Raw genomic sequence first — 20,756 nt, forward strand, 5'->3', positions numbered from 1 at the left:
ACAAAACATACTTAAAGCTATAGTGTATAGTTTCTGTCGCCCCATGAGGAATTCTATGTGATGACAACAACACTGTCAGATGCATAACAGCCTACAAGCGGGATCGGCACACGCCCCTCTCCCCTCCTCCACGCAGTTGCTAGTAGCCAAGGAGGACACGGAGGATTAAAAAAACACGATGACCTCTTCTGAAGTGGTAATTATCTTCACTTGAGCTTCTGAGTGTTAAAATCACCTGACGCCACAATTTTCATTTCATTTAATTTCATATATTTATTGTACAGGAAAGTTAGAAAAAGTAACATTACATTACAATATAAAAACGGGCCTGACTCAGTTTAAAAACTGGTTTTCAGCAGGTTCCTGTTCTGCAGAAACAAAACATGGGTACAGCACGTCAAGACAGACATTAATTCAAGACATCAATGTAAAAAAAATAAATAAATTGAAAACAATACAGTTACATAAAGACAAAGACATTTATATAAGACATCCGCTGGGCTAGATAAGTATGGACAGGGCAAACAAGGCTTGGACAATACATAAACGAATTAATGCGTGCAAGTGTGACTGTTAATAAGGAGCTGTTTGTATGCCTTTTTGAAATATGTGATGGATGATAGTGTTCTGATGTGATACGGAATGTCATTCCAAATCTTTGTATATATATAAAAAAAAGATTTCTGACCAAAGTTGTTTTTGTATGGGGGAACTGGAAAAAGTGCCTGCGAGACCGACCTACTGAGGCGACCTGGTCTCACCCGTGCTGGAAAAAGTGCAACAAGTGCTGGTAAGGCGGTATTTTCAATCTGAAAATAAAATGCAATTGCGTGGCTGTTTATAAAGTTTTCATAAGTCAGAGCCTTAGAGCGAACAATCTTCTGAACATAACCATTGTGAGTGCTACGTTCTATTTTAAACACAGGTTTTGTCAGATATTACAAAAATAAACTTTAAAGATTATTTCCATAGAAATGGCTTCAACAACCATACTGATACAGAGAGAGTTGTGTGGAGCTGATGGTCTTAATTAGCTTTGTAGCAACTCATTTGGTAATGGCTTGAATGTAACGGACGTTTATTAATTTAAAAAGTTATACACTAAAGCTTTAAGAAAAAATAAAATTACTGATTTTAATTAACTACTTTTAAAAGTACATTCAAACTACTCAATTCGCCTACACTAATGCGAGTAAATTGTAATTAGTTACTTAAATTTCCACCTCTCATTCCACCTTATTTTTTAATTTGTGTTCTTCAGACTTTCCCCTCTTTGGTTAAATTTGACAAAAAGTTTATTGGATTAGAAACCATAGACTGTAGTTTATGTTAGAAACGCAGACTGATTATTTTCACAACACCACTTGTGCTCTGAACCCTTCAGAATAAAAGCACAAGCACAATCTCAATATAAGTTAAAGGTCCCATGGCATGAAAATGTCACTTTATGAGTTTTTTTTTAACATTAATATGAGTTCCCCCAGCCTGCCTATGGTCCCCCAGTGGCTAGAAATGGTGATAGGTGTAAACCAGCCCTGGGGATCGTGCTCTGCCTTTGAGAAAATGAAAGCTCAGGTGGGCCAATCTGAAATCTGGTTACCTCCCCTTTCTCTGCTTTGCCCGCCCAGAGAATTTGGCCCACCCATGAGGGAGAGACATCATGGCTTTCAAACGAGCAAAGTGGCAGTTGGTCAAGGCCACACCCCCAGCCTCCACCTTGCCCCCCCTCTCTTTTCCTCAATAGCTACAGACTCAGAAATGGCACATACTAAGGAAAGCTCATTGTGGGACCGGCTCTAGTGGCTGTAATTCTGCACCTAGGCTGAATTTTGCGAAAGAGACTTCAGATACAGTATTAGGGGGACCACTAAGGTCTACATAGCATCCAAAGAGCACCATGTCATGGACCTTTAACTGGACACTAGTCTTACATTGCCAGACCTTCCCTCACAGCACTTTAGAGGAGGGTCTGGCTAGTCCACACAGGATGCGCTCTGGTTTACTGGCATTTCTTTAAACCAATTATGATTGTCTTGGGGGGCGCCAAGCCCTGGATACACTGTTGCTCCCTCTGCAAAATAGCCTCAGGAAGGAACTTATTTTGGTGGAACGTGTGTACATTTAAAAGTTGTTTTAGTCGTGCAACAGAAAACTCAGATTGGACAGATAGTCTAGCAAGCTGTCTCGATTTACCCTGCAGAGATCTGAGAAGCAGTTAACCATTGTAGTCACAAATCGACTGGAGTTTGGAAAGCCAACACAAAGAAAGCTGAAGGTGTGGGACATCCAGTTTGAAAAGAGGGACATCAGGCGGAATTTCCAGCAGCACTTGAACTATCCCGGAAGTGAAACGTCAATATAGACTAACTGGATACAAACCTCACTTCCATTAAGAATGGGCTAGTCTGGATTAATGGAAGTCCATTTCCAGGATGAAGACTGACATCATGTTCATGGCTCACTCGTGGCTTACAAACCGGCTAACAACGACTAACACAACGACTAACACAACGGCTAACACAACGTTTGGAGGGATTTCTGTTGAGGAAGCAAGCTACACACGGCAATACACTGATGAAAGCAAACTACATTTAACCATGTATCCGGCTAATAGCTGACGTTGCTGTATTGTGTGAACAGTTAACCTCTTTTAATATTGTACGTGGCGTTATCTTTTGCAGAGATCAAATGTTCCACCAAAACAAGTTCCTTCCCGAGACCATTTTGCAGATGCACCGTCTCTGCGTCCGAAGCTTAAAGCCTGAGGAGAGCCTGAGAGTCCAATGGAGTCTGGAGAGTTTGGTGTTGGTGATTTCTGAGCTGTTTCATGTTAAACATAAAGGATCTTTACAAAAAGGTCTATCTCTGTAAGGATCCTTTCCATAATGTTGTCAGACACTTAGAATATTTTCATTTGGAATGGGTGTCTCAACTGAAGGCCTACTGTGATACAAAAACGCTTCTTGTGTTTATGAACTAACTGTGTCAAATGTTAACTACTTATTACAAGTAAAGGAAATGCCATATGAAAAATCACGTCTTCTCAATCCCTAGTTTTGGTGTGGTCATGGAAAATGCAAAAAGTGTACCAACTGGTCATTATGATGACGGGCGTTAGAATCACTTCATTGGCTGTATTTCAAAAAGACATTTTTGCAAGTAAAGTTCTCGAGTAGGCTGTGAGTAGGCCTATCCGTGATAAATAAGCTCAATGCTTAGCATTACCTCTTTAGGAGGAAAGTAGCCAACTCTGCATCCGTTTTAAAGTCATTTTGGGCTCTAAGCTGTCTCCATCTTTCAAATGCATCTTCAATATTTTTTGGTTTGTTAACGTCTCTGGTTATGCAACAGTTTAGAAAGATGCCAAGGTTTTTTAAGTCGTGTAGAATCTTTATCTGTTGATCCAGATCGTTCGGTTGCTGCTTCCATGGTTGCAGCATGTTGTGTTTGTGTTCTGTGGGTAAATGGGTAGTGATGCCCAACAAAAACAAACGTTCTGGACCGGAATGGAAATTTCAAATCAGAACATATTGCCTGTAAGAGAATAAAGTCTTTCAACTTGATGAAGCATGTTTCCATATCTAATGACCATGGTGATGATGTCAGTCATTTAGCCTACAACAAATATATTACATGTATCTTATTTCACAGTATGAAGAAATAACAGCTTTGTGAGAATTAAGATGCAAACATAACAATTATTCATTGCAAGTTTTGAATTTAACTTATTCAAAAATGAATACATTGAGACACAGGCGGTGCGTTCTGATTCCCGCAGCATCTCCTGCTGTGTGGGACCATCATGTCACTGTGCTTGGCGGAGGGATACAACAACCAATGTCATCGTGGTGCCGAGGCTTTTGCAAACCAAAAATGTCTGCCTAAGGGAAACTCGTAACTGATATATATAGAGGATATTTTACCCAGGTATTGCCGTTTAAACCCAAATTTCGCTCTTTTGAGGCGTATTGCAAGAAAGGGAGTCTTCACCAGATCACCCTAGTCGGGATTTTAATCGGAAAAAGGTAAAATATCAGTCGGAGTTTACCAAAAGCTTTCGGACCAGTGAAAGAAGTTGGGAGTTGAGAAAGACCTACGTTTTGTATTCTGGAACTGGAGATTCAGATGGTCATTTGAAATATTTGTTTTTTAGAGTTACTTATTTTGAACCAGTAGCTTACACAGTTTATTTTTTATTTTTTTTCACTCGTTGGAGAAAACGGTCTTCTCTACACTAATGTCTGCATTGACTAACACCGCTGCAAGAGGTTGCTAGCCATTTTCCATACAAATGAACCAGAAACTGCAGCTAGCGTTAGCCAGCTAGCTAACGTTAAGGGACGTAATGCCCCTATCCCTCAGCAAATGTTAACCATCGTTATGGTCGGAGAGTCCGCCACAGAAACCACTGACATTAACATTGTCAGTGACAACCTCATTAGCGAGTTACATAAATGTCTGTGTTACTACAGAGAAACATTGTTACTGCGATGCTGCAGGTCCTGCAAGCTGTGCCATCCATTCATCTGTCTTTAATCAACGCAGTGTATGAACAAACTAAAGGTGTACACAAAATGGTTGCACTACTTTAATCTAGCGTTATTATAATCTGGTTGAACGGTCACTGTCTCTATTTGCAGCAATGCCAGAGTCAACTTTACTTCCAAGTGATGGTCTTTTATTCTGCATCCATAACAATTAGCTCGTGGCCATGGTCATTTCCTGTGACTCCGCTGTTGAATAAAGCAGCCACGCTGTGACCTGATGGACTGTCACTGTTTCCTTCAGGTTTCTAGATCGCCAGGATGAATCCTCAGCAGCGGATTGCCGCTCTCGGAACAGACAAGGAATTAAGTGATCTGCTGGATTTTAGTGCGGTAGGAACGCTTTTCTCTCTTTTTTTTTATTCTTTACCTCTTGGTGCCATGCTGCTCTGAGGGCTTTTACAGGTGTGAGGAACAAATAGGCTAAAGCATGACTAATTGATCAACTCCTATTAGTGTGGGCTAATATGATTTGACAAACTATCCTTGATTTTTGAAAATAATGACCTGCTTTCAGGATATTTGCAGCAGATTCTGTGAGTGGTTGCTTGTACACTGTTGAGACTTTGCTCTAATTGTAGGTCCATATTCTTCCTTTTAGATGTTTTCTCCACCTGTAAGTGGAGCGAAGAACAGGCCCACCACACTTGGAAGCAGTCAGTTCACTGCATCAGGTAAGATCCATCAAATCTATTTCAATAAACCCTTTGATCTGCTCCTATAGTTTCTGCTCTTATAGTTTCAAGTCTTGCATTGCATGTGATGCTTTTCCCGCCTCTATGGGCTCTCCACCTGGAATAAAGTGTAGTAAAGATGTAGGACAAAACACAGATCAGGCCATAGACTAATTAGCATCATGGTGTAATACGGTGAATCATGTTTTACCGTTTACTGTCAGATGCAATAAGATGTAAATCTTGCATGGTTTGGCTGCTCTGATCATAGTGTGTTATTAAGTGTCAAGTGTTCACAGATAGTCTTTTCTTATCATGGTTTGCTATAAGATGTGTTGGAGGCAATTATTATTAGGTTAACTCATATGTCTGAGTGAGATGCATCAGAAGTGGAGCTAGCTATGAATTGAATTGTAGTTTTAATGGGTGAGACATCCTCTCATTGAGTTATTCTGTAGTGTTTTTTTCTTTCTGTGTAGCAATTTGATAATTGGCCAGTACCTCTGATAGCCCTCATATACACAAACACACATTCAGTTGTCTTTTCCACAAATTACTGGTCTTTTTTTGTTGATCTATGAGCCTCCTGGTGTATAGTTTGGTTTTAACAACAAGAGGTCAGATTTCCTGCTCTTGGATCGCTGCCCAGCTATAAATGCTACAGGGCATTAATCCGAAGCACATCTAATGTCTGATATGCTACTAGAGAAAGTCAACAATCAAGCATTATGTTTTCTGAGAGCATGTTTTGTGTGCATCAACAAAGCCTTGTTGTAGTCAGTTATCTGTGAAAGGAAAAACCCTCTTAGTGGAAACTGAACAAAAAGACAAAGAAACGAAAACAGAGCTGTCTCGCATGAACTATGGAGTTTTGAGGATTCATTTTAGTATACCTAATCATTCTAGTGAGGAGGATGTTGTGTGTGGGTGTGTGATCTCTTGAGTAAAACAAGGAAACTGTACTGTAAAGTCACACCTTCCTGGTGAGGTTCCCACAAAGATGATTGTATTAATGTCACAAAGGCTTCATACTATCATGTTTCTGCTTGTTTTTCAAGAATCATATTAGAGGTGGTTTTAATCACCTGTGGACTATATATATATATATATATGAATGCAGCTTAGTAACACCACTAACTGCAGCCCCTTGTAGTTTATAATGAAATGTATGTTGGCCAATAAGTGACGAGAAATTGTAGTACAGAAATGTCAAACTAATATAGTTTGTCACAAGTTATACAGCAATTATAAGTTTAATTTTACACTGTGAAATGTCCCACTCGGTATGTAGCTTCACAACAATTCTTTTTCAATACTAATCTCAGGGATCCGTATCAAAATTGTCTTTTTATGTTATATATGTTGTGCGTGTGCTGGTGTGAACAGGAAACAGATTGTCTTACTCTGCGGTTGAAAGGATGTATGAATTGAAAATAGAGAATATTCTTTGGAGAAAGGCCAACAATGGCGAAAAGTAAGACCAGGAATTTACTTGCTTGGACTGTATGTAAGCCTACCTAACAAATAAGACTGAGATGCGGCGTTGTTTCCAAAGGTCTGCGTTTGTGCCCGTCCAGACTACAAAGCAACCCTGGCGTATCAAACCAAAACAGGGGCAGCAGTGTTTCCAAATGTCTCCATTTTAGGAGCTCGGAAACCCCCGAGTAGTGTATACGCGAGGCGTGAACATAGCAAAAGATATTTCTTTTTAAACTAATACGTAGTGTCAATGTAGTCTAAGACAATGGTCATGTCTAAGAATGAAAAGTTATGCAAATCATTCCATTATAACTAAATGTATCCACCATCATACTAACCATCATATGTGGATACAATATTGTGCGTCAGCAAAAACAATCTGGGTATTTTGACTGCCTTCTAAAACTAATTTTACTACATTTTTTTTCAGGCCTCTATGGATGACATCAACAATAGTGTCAACTAAAGAACAGTTAAGACAAATCACAGTAAAATTCTAACAAAAATCTTTATAGGAAATTAAGATATTATAAATATAATGTATACATAAAATCATTAACCTAAGAACAAAGCTGCTCACCAGACAACACACAGTCTTGACAGTAAGCTTAGGCTGTAACACTGGATTCTCCTGACAGTCCCCAATTCTTTTCTGTTAAACACAAAAAGCGTCGTGCTGATGTTGTCTTTTTTTAGAAGTCACAGAGTGCAATGCCCGGAACTAAAGGTGGCTGTCCACATGATGTCCACATTATACTGTATTGGAGGGACTTTATGCAGTTTTGACCATTTTTTCGCTTTTTGCTCGCAGATTTCTCTATCGAGCTCCCCTTACAGCTTCGGAATAGATATTTGGCAGCTCCTATGTTTACTTGGATCTGACTCCTCACTCGGGCAATCTGCTGTTTCCAATTTAAAATTTACAATGCTTTCCTAAGTTTCTGTTTATTTTTTGTTGGCTCAGCCATGACGATAGTGAGAAAATCTCGGGAAAAAACTCCATCGCTACCTTGTTAGCCAGTTCCTGAGTAGGCGTATATGTGCAGTGCCGTGAAGCAATTCGTTATATTGCGAGACTTCCTGACGCCAAGTCCGACGACTCGCTGGCCGAAAGTTGCAAGGGTGGTTTTTTCCGCTCACAGGCACTAGGGGGGAGTGTGACGACAACCATTCAACTAAAAAAAAGTCATATAACCATTCCAATGACTCCGAAGCTGTTCAGTTAAAATAAAATAAGCAAAAAAAACCTGCATAGTGCCCCTTTAAAATCATAAAGCACACCACAATGTCTTCTAAATACAGTACATGGATGAGATCGATGGTTGTTCTAGTATACAGTCAGTATGCAATCTGGTTATCTGCACACAATGTGTTTCAGAAATCACTCAACATACAGTACTGGCTTGGGAAAACATTTCATTATTCATTATTAGAAAACATACACTGAGTTACCAGTTTATTAGGGACACCTGTATAATCTGATGCAATCCAATAAAACCAAACCTGTATCACGTAATCACATATTAATGTGTAAATGAACTGCTTCACCTCAGCGGTAACAGGCCGATAGTGGGTAAAACCCCTCCTTCCTTCAGCCCACAGTATGTGCTCCTGTGTCTCTGATCCTCAAGGAAAGGGAAGGAGCACCTATATAAGTGATTGTGAACATAAGGCAAGTGAGTGTGCAGACACAAGTGTGGAAATTGAAGGGAATGAGAGTTTGGATTATTGCATCTCAGCTGGGCATAGCCAGATAATTGAGGCAGAGAGGGACAGGCAAGAGCCTTCAAAAGTGTGCCAGAGAGAGATGGATTGGAAAAAATACCCAAAGTGTCTCTAACAGAGAGTCATCATTTCTCCCTTCCAGCTGTGTTGATGATGCAAATTTGATGAGTCCATTGACTGTAGTGGGGGCAGTGGATGGCTGCTGTTGAATGGGTGATTTTCATTTAGTGGTTTGCAGTGGTGCATTTGTTAGCTGTGACCAGCAGTGAGTGTAGGTTGGTTTGTCAGTCAGTTGGATCCCAAAATTAAAAAGCACAGCTACTCTCTACTGCCTCACTTTGAGTTCAGCTTGATGGGTGAACCAAAGATCACTGATGTGAATCATTTCTCAAACTAGTAACACATTATTAAATGATCCATTATAAGATTTGAATCACTAAAATATTCTTTTTGGGGATCTTACTTGACAGATTCACCTTTTTGTTTGTGAGATAAAGATAGCTTTAATTGAATATGTTGCTTAAATTCATTACGGGAAAGTGATGTGTATGTGAAATGAGTTCTCCAACCCGCAAAGCAACAACATTGTACTTGCTTATTGTAAATAACAGTACACGTTGATTTGTGTAGTCCTTTATGGCTCTATGTACAATTTATTTGAATTGTTTAAGCTCTAAAACACACACGTCCCTGGGTCACATTTGTGGATTTCCAGCTGTAATGTACAAATCTATTACTGTACATTATGGTGGCTATGGACACTGGAGATACAGTGACTCTTGGCATGCATGGACATTCATTTTCTATTGATTCTTGTAACACTTTTTATCTCTTTGCCTGTATTCTGATGTTGTTTCTTTGTGATTTGTGTAAAAATGTCAATAATAGTGTTGATATAGGCTACTGGCCATTGTTTTCTTACTAAGTGTTGCCCATCATAATAGATCATAATAGTCATGTTTATCTCTTAGCTAATGTTGTGACATACACATCAGTGGGCATTTTCTCTCTGTCTCTCTGCAAATAAGAGGAATGTTGCCTCTTTCTCCAGGAATGTAGGACCTGGTGCAGAATATTTCTCTAAATAAAATGTAATACACAGTAATGGAGGGCTGAGACATCTCAACGCCATGTGACCTTGTGAAAACGGTTTGGTTCTTCTCAGTCTAGCTTTTACATCACATTTGTTATTTGTATAGACGTTTGATGCAGTCATTGCTTTTACCATTAGCACTGCTCTCAGTTCATTTATACAGGAAACTAAATTAGGTCAAAAGCTCTCTGTAAGTCAGCAAAGCAGGAGGGGGGTGGTTAGGATTTGTTTGCATTAACATGGACATCAATTAAACGTTTGCCAGATTGTGAATGTGGTCTGTTTTAAAGGCATGGGAAGCAGGTCTTGAACTAATTACACTGCAGTAGAAGTTACACATTATGTATTTCCATAGTCTCATAAATATATATAATAACGCTACATCAGGGTTTTACATTTATTTTTGGTCATAGGAAACTCGTGCTTCGAATCAGGTTAACTAGTTTTGAAATGTCTGACGTTTCTCATTTCTCATTTTATTCAAGATGCCGCCCGGACCAGAAGCTTCTTTTTTCCTTTTTATTTTTTTCACCCCTGTAGTTTTGCTGCCAACAGTGTTTGAGTGACGGGAAGTGTTTGATCTCAGAAGGAATGGGGTTTCATAGATTCCCCAATCAAACTGAAGTTGATCTTTGTTTCCTTGTGAATGTATTCAATGTTGTTTCAGAGCTTATTGGAGGCAAATGAAAACACGAGTAGGGTTTCTGTGTTTATATTGTGAAGTTTGTTTAACCGTTTGTCCTGAGTAAAATAGTTGGGCCACTTTGAATTTTGATGTAATCACATTCATAGTTATGTTAAGTATGAATATGTAATAGTTTTTATATCTTGTTGGGGCTTTTGACTTTTATGTTTTATTATACTTTTCTGTATTATTCAGAGCCAATTTAGTGTTTGTCTGTAATTTTTCTCTGTCTCTCGTTAATATAAAACATACAGTTCAGCTTCCAAAAGAATAACCAAACATCCAAGAGGTGTTTTGTGGTAAATAATAATCAGATCTGATTCTCATGAATTAAAAATAAATAAATATATAGATAATCACTCTACTTTCCATGTATGTAATGATTGATTTCAACAACAATAAAGACACTGGTAAGTTCATAATTTAATACACAATGTGTTCTGTGGCTGCTTTCACACCTGTAGTTTTGGTCCGAACAGAGGGGCAGAATATTCTGCATTGTTACATTTGAGTGTTGGTCTGGTGATCTGCATGTTCTGACTGAATTTATATAAACGAACCAAGAGGAGTACACATGAAGTTACACAGACTGACCGGGACAGGTAACTCATTGATTGGACAGTTTTGTTAATGTCACCCTACGTCATCTGCGCTACGTCATGGACCCATGTGGGGAAATCAAATTCTGTTGACTTACAGCAGTTTCTGCACTTTAATGCTTCTTATGTGTATATTTTGCTACTCTGGTCTCAGAGTTCATTTTAATTGAACCAACAGGTTACGTATAATTGCCCCTGACAGTAAATGGAGAAAATAGATCGTCTTCTCAGTGTGGGACTGTGTGTTCTATTGGATATGGCACGATCACTGTTGGTGACATTGTGAATGAATGAACCTGATTTGACTTTATTTTTTCCCAAATATTTGTAAGGTAAGGTGTTGCAATGCTTTAGCCGTGTCGCATGAGAAGACCTCGGTCTTTCTGTTGGATGACTTTTTACTGAATTGGGAGCTTCCTTGGGGAAGGTGCACCGGTTTATGAATGACCCAGCAGAGACGGTGAAAAAGTAAGAGTCAGTTATGATAGCAAATCTCTGTGCTTGCTCTGTTTATCAAACCATTAGATCAGGTTTACAGGACATTTACAACTGTGGCATCATTACGCCAACTTTATTCATCTTGATGTTTTAACACAGACAGACTTAATCAATCAGACTTAAATTGCTTGTGTGTCCTGAATCCTGACATCCCAGCAGTCCAAATACTTGTAGACCTATAATGCCGGATAAATAAACATTTGAGGATCATGATACTTTCAGGACGTTCAAGGATACAAAATGTATCCACCATATAGCCTGTAATAAAATTCATATATTTTTTTTCTAATTACGTTTTTTTTTTTTTTTTTTTAATCATCTGCATGCTCTCTACAAGACTAGTTATAAGTTTCAACCCAAACTTGATTGCATGTCCGGACAAGTCAAGTAAATGCATAATATTGAATCTTAAAGCAGTGTGGGGAGTGACCGAGACCAAGCAAGAACATTTCCCTCAGGTGTCTCCGTCTAGTGCAGCTGTCTTTTATGAGAGACTTTCTTACATCCTCTAATTCACCGTTTGCCCTCTGGAACGAACTCAAAATGTAGCCAAATATCTCTACCAACAGTGGAATTTTTTTGTCCTTAAATTCTACAAATCCATACTGGTTCACTATTATTCGTCTTAATTAAAAAATACCCATCAGATGTTCGGTATACATTTTTATGTTTCTTGTGAATCTTTGTTACAGAATGACTACAACTGAAAGATGTTTCTGATATTTGATCTATACTCAATCATTTGACATCACTATAAAGTTGAATCAACACTTTTCTTAAACCGTTTCATCAAAAACTTAAAAATTACAACCTTCATGAAGATGGGATATGTTGCATTACTTTATTAGACTGCATTCGTTTTTAAAGGTGTACCTAATAAACTGGCAACTTAGTGTACGCTCATCAAATATTCAGCAACACTACCTACCTGCAGTTTGGTGCTAGGCATGTAAGGGGGGGGGGAATCATCAGACGCCTCCCAATACGATATCATCACAATACTTACGATATGACATTATTGCGATTTTAAACAAATTACAATATCAACGATATATTGCAATTATAACTTTTTTTCCAACTTCTAATTTTTCCCAATTTCAAATGATGTCCCCAAAAGGAAAATCTGTTTTCTCTAAGAAGATACATTCCTCTGTTTGTTCGTCTCACTTCAATTTTATTGCTGCAAAATGGGATTGTCAAGCAGACAAACTGACCAACACATATACAATAAAAGATCGATACTTGGCACCTGTGTATCGATAGTGTTGCCACTAAAAATATCGCAATACTAGGCTGTATTGATTTCTTTTTCTTTTTTTCTCCCCTATCCCTACTGTAAGGTACATTTGGGTTATCTGAGCTTTTTATGATAATTTGCTTTTGATAGTTTTCTACTAAAAACATGGTTGCTGAGAATAGTTAGACAAACTATATACTCTATGTCTGACGTAAAACCAAAACAGTAAGGAAATTAGGCTAAAAGTTCAGCCCCAGAGTTTGAAGATAATTCCTTGTTTTTTTATTAAACATTACACACACCACAACACACACACACACACCACAACACACACACACACACACACAAACCCCCCACACACACACACACACACACACACACACACAAATGCGTGTTCATAGAACTGTTGATTATAGCTGTGAGCATACTGTGTGAGAAGGAAATGGAAGTCCTAGTGTATGAGTTTGTGCATCTTTGTCACAGAGTACTTCACAGCCGAGCAGCAATGGCTCTCCAATTCATTAGACCTAAAATTACAGACAGTGTATTTGTGTTTTTCCCTTTTTCCTCTTGTGTCAGTGAGTAATCTTATTGTGCAGCCTGTCTGTGCCTGGAGAAGAGAGGGGACCCTTGAGCCGTGGTAGGAGATGGTAATCAGACCAGATGACAGCCAGTGGCCCAGAGAGCAAACACTGACCATTGTTACATTCAGTGTGTAAAAAGGCCTCAGTTGGGCTACAATATGTCACATCGGTGTTGTCACAGTACCACAGTGTAGACCCAAGTGCTATTTAGTAACACAAGTGTAATAAAATTAGTAACACAAGTTTCTCTATCACAGACTTTTTAAAGAGGAAATGAATCTGCTGTGTGCTAACAGCAAAACAACATTTTTGTCAGGATGAAACTTATCTCTGCTCACTGGAGCGTGATTCCTGGTTAAGAGAACTGTCACACACTTTCTGGTTCAGTGATGTTTTTTTTTTGATAAGAATTGTTTGGCACAGGTTTGGGAAAATAAATCTAAAAAATACTAAAAAATATATTTTTACAAATGATAAATTCAAAATGGAATTTATACTCTCGTTGGACATGTTCCTTTACAATCCTAAAACCACATCAACCCCCTTTTCATTTTTTTTCTCTTTGAATTAAAATTCAAAATTGTTTTTAATGTCTTAGTGAAGAAAGAAGACCATAAACTGCATTTAAACCCTTAAGGGAATCTATAGCACTTTCGTTAAAGCTGCTTGTGGCTTTTGTTTTGCTTAAATCGGAAAACGCCCACGAGTTTTTACTGAATTTAAGGCTTTGCAGTGCAGATGACTTCTGCTTTATTAAAGTTTTTTTTCGTCGGTTAATATTTTTTTTTGGGTTGTTTCCTTACCCTGCTACTAGAGGCCCCAGTGCACCAATTTGTGATTTAGGTAAAAAATGTACTTGACATTGAATTTGGCATTTATTGCTTTTTTTTTTATTTTTTATTATTATTTTTATTTATTTTACTGTTATATTCCACACAATTCTTCAATTTTATATTTTATTGGGAAGTAAAAAATATACAAACTATTGCTTCGAAGACGTGACTTTCAAAAGGGACAATCTTTCTTTGGCTTTCACTGCAACAATATTGTTTCAACGCAACAACATTTAGGCACAATTTTTCAACTTTATTCATAGATTTGTTTTTAAAAACAGAATTATATTTAAAAAATGCCCAAAGGCTTGCTTTGGCGTTAGTTTAGTTTTGATTTTTTTTTTTTCGTTTTGGGCATTTGAAGATAGAGGTTTTTTTTTTAATTTAAAACATAAATTTGTCATTTTTTGCCAGCTTTTGAAGTAGCCTGGCATCATCAACCAAACTGGGTTTTAAATTCATTTTGGTACATTGAAGCACATAAAACAGTTTCTGTTTATTATTAATTAATATATATATGTTTTTGGACATGAAGCTTAACCTTTGATTAGTCACTTTTCTTATTAATTACCAAATGTAGTAAAATCCCTATCATGAGATAATGCCATTACTTAAACAGTTTTTACTTGAGTGAGATGTTAATCAGACCTTAACATAAGCATGCCCTTCTAGTTATTTGTAGCATTGCCGACTTGTATGCAGATCACCTCTGATGAAGGCAAGTGGATTTCAGGGTTTGATTTGGCTGCTAATTATTGCTGCAACTTAATTACTATTATTTTTTTAAAATAAAATGTCAGAAAGTTGGGGGCAAAAAAGTGGAACATGACAAATTCACCTTTTATCTTTCTTCTGTCATCTTTCTTTCATCTTTATTTGTTCAACCAACAATCCAAACCCCAAAGATTTCTAATTTACAATAATATAAACAGAGGAAATTCACAGATTTAAGAAGCTGGTACAAACGAATGTTTACTTGACACGTCTTTAATGTTTTTGACTTTAAGGTTTTTCTTTTAATTATTAAAATAGTTGCCAATTAATTTTCAAGTGATTGACTGATTTTACTTATACTGTCATTATTTAAAAAATATTTTATATAGAAAAACAAGCATTTTTCACTCGTTATCTTGTAAGGTAACAGAAAAGCACATCTTTGTATCAAGTGTAGGATTCTCCATATCAAATGTTTCAAACTGAAAACACACCGGTGAACTCAATCACAGGGTGTGTGTGAGACAAATACAGAGAATATAGATATGCTGTGTGTACATTGAACTATTTGAGTAACCTTGACTTGCTGACTGAGTCGTGCGTCTCTCTCTCTGACAGGTATAGATGAGCGGACCAACCAAGCGTCTTGGGCCCCAGGTGGCGAGTCCAGTCCCTCCTATGAGTCCTCCCGGGTAAGATGACCCTCACCTTAACACCTCTGAAAGACTTTTATGCTCCACAGCACATCATTTTAACACTCATTACGTTAAACCGGTACATTTACAATGTTATAGTCCCACTTTATCCAGACTACCAGTCATGTTGAATGACCTGTAATAGAAACAGTTCTCTGTAACAGAAAGTTAATGTTCCCATGGGTGGTAGAATTGATTTTTATAGATATACTGTATATGTGGAACCAAATATGTTATACAGTTAGCAGGGAAATCAGTTAATGCAATCTGATATCATAGTGGGAACAAGCTTCTTTTTAGTCGTAGAGGTCTGTTAAAAGGTTTTTGCTTAAATTATATGTTGATACTGTTACATTTTGTAAAACAAATTCAGCAGTTAGCATGTGATCAGTTGTGGTGCCTTTGAGGGATTGTCTTCACTCTTGATCATTATAATGTAAAATGGGTAAACAGTGTTAATAAAAAGGACAATTAATGAACAAACAAAAGTTAATTTAAGGGTCCTCCACCCCCAAAATTAAATCCCAGCTCTCTATTGGATTTTTTAAACCCCAAAAAATGTCTTCAATTTTAAAACATCACTGATAATTTTGGACGAATTATATTGACTAAGGATTTTTTTCATTTTGGATTAATATGCCAATTATTTTCTTGATGAACCAATTAATTGAATAATTAATTTAAACAACCTCCCCAAAGTGTTATGTTGTATGACCAACTGTCCAGAACAGAAAGATAATTAATCTACAGTAACTTATCAAACAGAAGCAGCACATTTGAGAATGTGGAACCAGTGAGTTCTTGGTGTTTTTGATAGAAACCTGCTGAAATAAATAATATCAAAATAGTTTACTCTTCTGTTGACTTACCGACCATTAGTTTCACCTTGAATAGTGTATCTTTTAGGCAGGCACTGGCAGTAAAAAGCAGTTGTTGTTTGTGCATTTGAACACTGTCTGTCAACAGTGGGTAAACAAGCCAATGCAGTGACACTGCAGGTGATTGTGTTTTTAATCAGGGGTTGAATGGGATTTACTGACCTACATTTGGTAGATCTCCATTGGTTTGTTCCTCTACTGGCCAGTCGTCCTGTAAACCTCCAGCGGGAGTAAACTGCCGTAAACTACAGTAAAACCATGATGGCTGAAAGCTCTTCTTTCCACTGGTAATCCTGGGCTCATAGGTTTTACACATGCTCAGTATCTTTGTAGATATTGCAGTATTTACAATAAATTGTATCTGTCACTGCAAATGGCACCCCGCTACTATTTGATGACTCTTGTTAGATTCGGGGTAACATGGTTCCACTATATGCACTAGTAATAAGAAAACGGATGCACCCAGAGGCAATACAGTGCACCAACTTATTCATGGTCATAAAAAAGTATGAGCAATGCTGAAAAAGAGGGGATACACCGACACATAGATTGTAGTTTTCTGTAGCACAGCTAAACCCTTATTTGTCACAATTTATTTTATCCTGCTTTATACAAGGAGGAGGCATGTCTCCTGTGCAGCCTCAATACTCCAGGTTATAATATGACATTGTGTTAGTGATCACAAATGTACACAAAAAAAGAAAATGGGAATTTCATAATGCAATGCAAATTATTTATATTGACTATATTATTGATATTTAACAGGGACAATGCAAAATACATTTGTTGCACCAAAAAGTGCAAAAAGTGTGTATTTCTATAATAATAATAATAATAATAATAATATAGAAGAAATTGTGAATATTAATCTGCATCTCAATTGTTCTGTTAAAGTGAGAACATCGCACTGTTTGTGTGAGCAAGTGTGAACAGCTCTCCCTCTGTTTGTTTGTCCCTCACACATTGGTTGTTCTAGATGCCCTGTATGAATTTCATTTAATGTCAATCTCCTGTCACTTTCCATTAGATTTCATTTAAATGTCAGAGCCAGTCCGGGTGCGTTACCTTGTTTATTTCTCTGTGCCCTTCCCGAATGAACATCTACAGGCTATAGTAACATAGGCAGCTTGATTTGAATTATAAGACAGAGACGCTTGAGATATATGTGCTCCAGGTGCATATAAATGAGTGTTTCTGACATTGCAAGGCACAGCATCAGCCAGCAGACAGCTGTCTGCACCACCATAAGGCGTGCACGCAAACAAGCACATGGCACACACACAGCTGCATATACCTATATTGATATGCTTTAGGAAGTGAGTGGCATTTCTTATAGAACCTCAGTAAAAGCTGTTTAAAGGTGCAATATGTAATATATTTACTGTATTTAATTAAAAAAAAATTACTAAATAAATACTATGTTTTCTGACAACAATACCAAAGCCAATATTTTCTCCTTTAAAATTTCCTTTTCACAGAATGTGTCTTGGCCAGTGTGTTGGTGTCAACTGCCCATTTTGACAGCCGGGCCCTGTTGCCAGATATGCCTGTAAAAACGCAAACCCAGCGCGTTACAGCTGCATTACAGCCATGGAAGCAGCAAACAAACTTATGGGATCAACAGAAATAGATTTATTCTAGCTGACCTAAAAAATAAAACCATGTTTCTGAGGTTGCATAACCAGAGACGAGGTAAAACGTGGGTAAATATTGGAGATGGTTTTAAAAGGAGTCAGCTTAGATCCTAAAAGGACACTGAGTTGACTAATTTCCTCCTAAACAGGTAACGTTAAGGGTTGAGTTTCATTCATTTTGCTATATCACAGCTAATGTAGGGATAGTCATTTTCATTAGTTTCAACATTCATGTGCTCACATTCATTTATATGTACTCAAGTTAGTTACTCGTAAAAAAAAATTGCACAGCCTTTACACAGTCAGTGAAGTTATTCTGACTAGTGCTAACGCTGCCATGCATTGTGGCTAATGTTACACATTGCCAGCTTCAAGGTTAATGTTATATGTTGGACAGTAGCTAGATGATTCCCATTTTATTATAAACTGGCAACCATAATGTGTAATATACGAACTGTATAGACAAACTGTATGACAGGTCCAGAAGTAGTAGCACCAAGAATCTCCCCCCTGCCAAAATTGTTCCCCTGCTTCTGTTCAACGTACATAGCCGACAGACAGTGACTGTGCCCTGGGTACAGACGGCCATGAGGTCACGCTCTTTTTAGTGGCTTTTGCAGTGATGTTAAGCCCAGAAAAGGTGGCTGCCAGTCGGGCAGAAAGCTCCGCATGGTCGCAGCCCTTAACTCTTTTTAGCTGTGGTCGACTACAGATGTGAGTTGCTCAGATTTAAACGGTTTACGGCAACGTGTCATACTGACATTTGTGAAATCTGTGAAATAATATATTTTTCTCATTGCAAACAATAACAGAAGATAGAAATCATTTCAAAAACGTTTCAGCTATCTATGATTGTTTGATTGCTAATGTTAGCTCAAAACGCCATTCAGCTAACAGCCTTTGTTGTGTTTGATGCTATTTTGTAGCCAGCAGTGAACAAACTTCATTATGTAGGTCCATTTTTACTGTATTGACATTACAGAAGTCTCTCAATAGCATCTTGTATGGTACAATGCATGCATAACTCACATCTGCACTCGTGCAAACAGGCGCATGCGCAACTTAAATCTGCACTCGACTCACACTGGGCAGTGACAGCCGTCAACATAGCAGCATCTGGCAATGTGGTGTTGGGTTTAGCGTTTTCAACCTGGCTACTCCCGTGAACATCGACACCGTGGAGACAACTCTTTTCAGTATTTTGAATTTGGACTGCAGTAACCATTTAATGCTAGCTGCCAGTATTAGCTACATATTGGACCTTTAAATTATGTCAGTTTTTTCAATAAAAAATGTTTTATAACCCATGTGAATTGTGGCAAAATTAGATTCAGAGAAAAGAAACATCCTATTATGGTTGTCAATCATTATGACCATTAAATCACCAATAGAATATAATTATGTAATATATTAATTCATAATCCTCAAAATTGTTGCAACATTAATCTGTAGTGTCCAGTTACTAAAAAATTAGCTGACTTGTGTGTGTTGTATATAACATGAGGTTGAAAGTTGAACAATAACCAGAATTTATGAAACAAGAGTTTCTAGCTGAAAGTACGATTGAGAATATATGGAGTGGAAATGTTTAAATTCTTAATGTTCTCTCTATTTATTTGAATGTGTAAAGGTATGGATTAATAGCCGGGATTTCCTAATTGAACTGAATATTTTGATGTTTGAATAAAGTTTCCACGTTGAAATGTTCGTGCATACTTGAGGTCCCTGAGATGTGTCTTCTTGTCATTCTCTACTTGATTTTGAAAGTCAGTGGTAACAGCAGCATTGCAGACAGCTTTGGTATTATTTTTTTCGAAAGCAAAGAAAATGCCCTTGGTCATAAGTTGTTTTTATGAATGACTAGTTTCATTTCTTTATTCATTTCATTTCTTTACTCATAATTTTATTAAATGAGAATCAAATAATTGATTAAAAAAAAATAAGAGCTTTTTCAAAATTATGCTTTATTCACAACATTTGTCCAAGGCTCTTGGAAGAAATTCTCAGTGCTTCATCTTTCAGTTTGTTACAAAGGGAATTCACTCTTGTCCCTGAGCTTGTTTGAGCTGGTGAGCTATGAGTGTGTGATCAGTCAACTGTGAACAGTCCTGAGACCTGCCGTGCTGACCTTGGCTCCCAGCCAGCCGCTGTATCCTGGGCAGCTGTAGCTTTAGGCTGGCGGCCTGACAATCGGGGATGTGCCCACTGCCACTGCATGACAACCCCCACTTCCCCAGTGCCCTGCTCCGACTTGATACTCGACTCCACACGCATCCATCATAACCATAACATCACTTCCCAAGCGGCCACATTCAGCCACACATTCACCTGGGACACAGCACAGAGTGTGGGAGAGATGACTTTTTAAACGTGGTGGCAAGTGATTGGGGGCTACAGTGATCTGACAGTTATTTAGCCAACGTAGGCCTGTGGCAGCGATGACAGCGGGTGTAAGTGTCTCGGATAGATGTAGGCCACTAGTGTTCGGGAATGATGAGAGACCTGTGATTGATGATTCAACAGTCCCAGAGGAGCAAACACAGTTTGGTTGCATTGACACAGTTGTAACAATCAAAGAAGACTTGGTAAGGGATCAAAGTGTTCATCCCCTCCAAGTGCTTTCTAATATTTAGTTAAAGGAATAGTTTGACATTTTGGGAAATTTGCTAATTTGCTTTGTGGTGGAGAATTAGATAATACGATGAATACCACTCTCTTATCTGTCTGGTAACTGTAGTTTTAAATCTCAGTAATTTTGTTTGTCTAATTTGGAAAAGAAAAATTATGACAATTTGCCGTTTTTTCTCTTGACTGATCACAGTTGCCAGGCAACGAGCAGAGACTCCAGATGGTTACTGATATTAGCCAGAAAAAGTCCTGAGCA

The 20,756-nt window shown here is 37.9% G+C and overlaps 1 protein-coding gene across 3 annotated transcripts in view; it reads left to right on the forward strand.

Moving 5' to 3' along the window:
* Positions 1–3,832: 3,832 nt before the first annotated feature.
* Positions 3,833–20,756, forward strand: part of tcf12 (transcription factor 12) — a 73,106-nt gene continuing 56,182 nt past the window's right edge. For 2 of the 3 annotated variants that reach the window (XM_032523071.1, XM_032523089.1), the window contains exons 1-4: positions 3,833–4,025; positions 4,789–4,877; positions 5,146–5,218; positions 15,284–15,357. In XM_032523071.1, the coding sequence (XP_032378962.1) occupies positions 4,806–4,877; positions 5,146–5,218; positions 15,284–15,357 (219 nt within the window). In that variant the 5' untranslated portion in view covers positions 3,833–4,025; positions 4,789–4,805. Of the gene's footprint in view, positions 4,026–4,702; positions 4,878–5,145; positions 5,219–15,283; positions 15,358–20,756 lie in introns of all 3 variants that reach the window. The other variant, XM_032523081.1, reaches the window with a different exon arrangement.

This window comes from Etheostoma spectabile, chromosome 1, assembly GCF_008692095.1.
Source record: "Etheostoma spectabile isolate EspeVRDwgs_2016 chromosome 1, UIUC_Espe_1.0, whole genome shotgun sequence".
Lineage (NCBI taxonomy): Eukaryota > Metazoa > Chordata > Actinopteri > Perciformes > Percidae > Etheostoma > Etheostoma spectabile.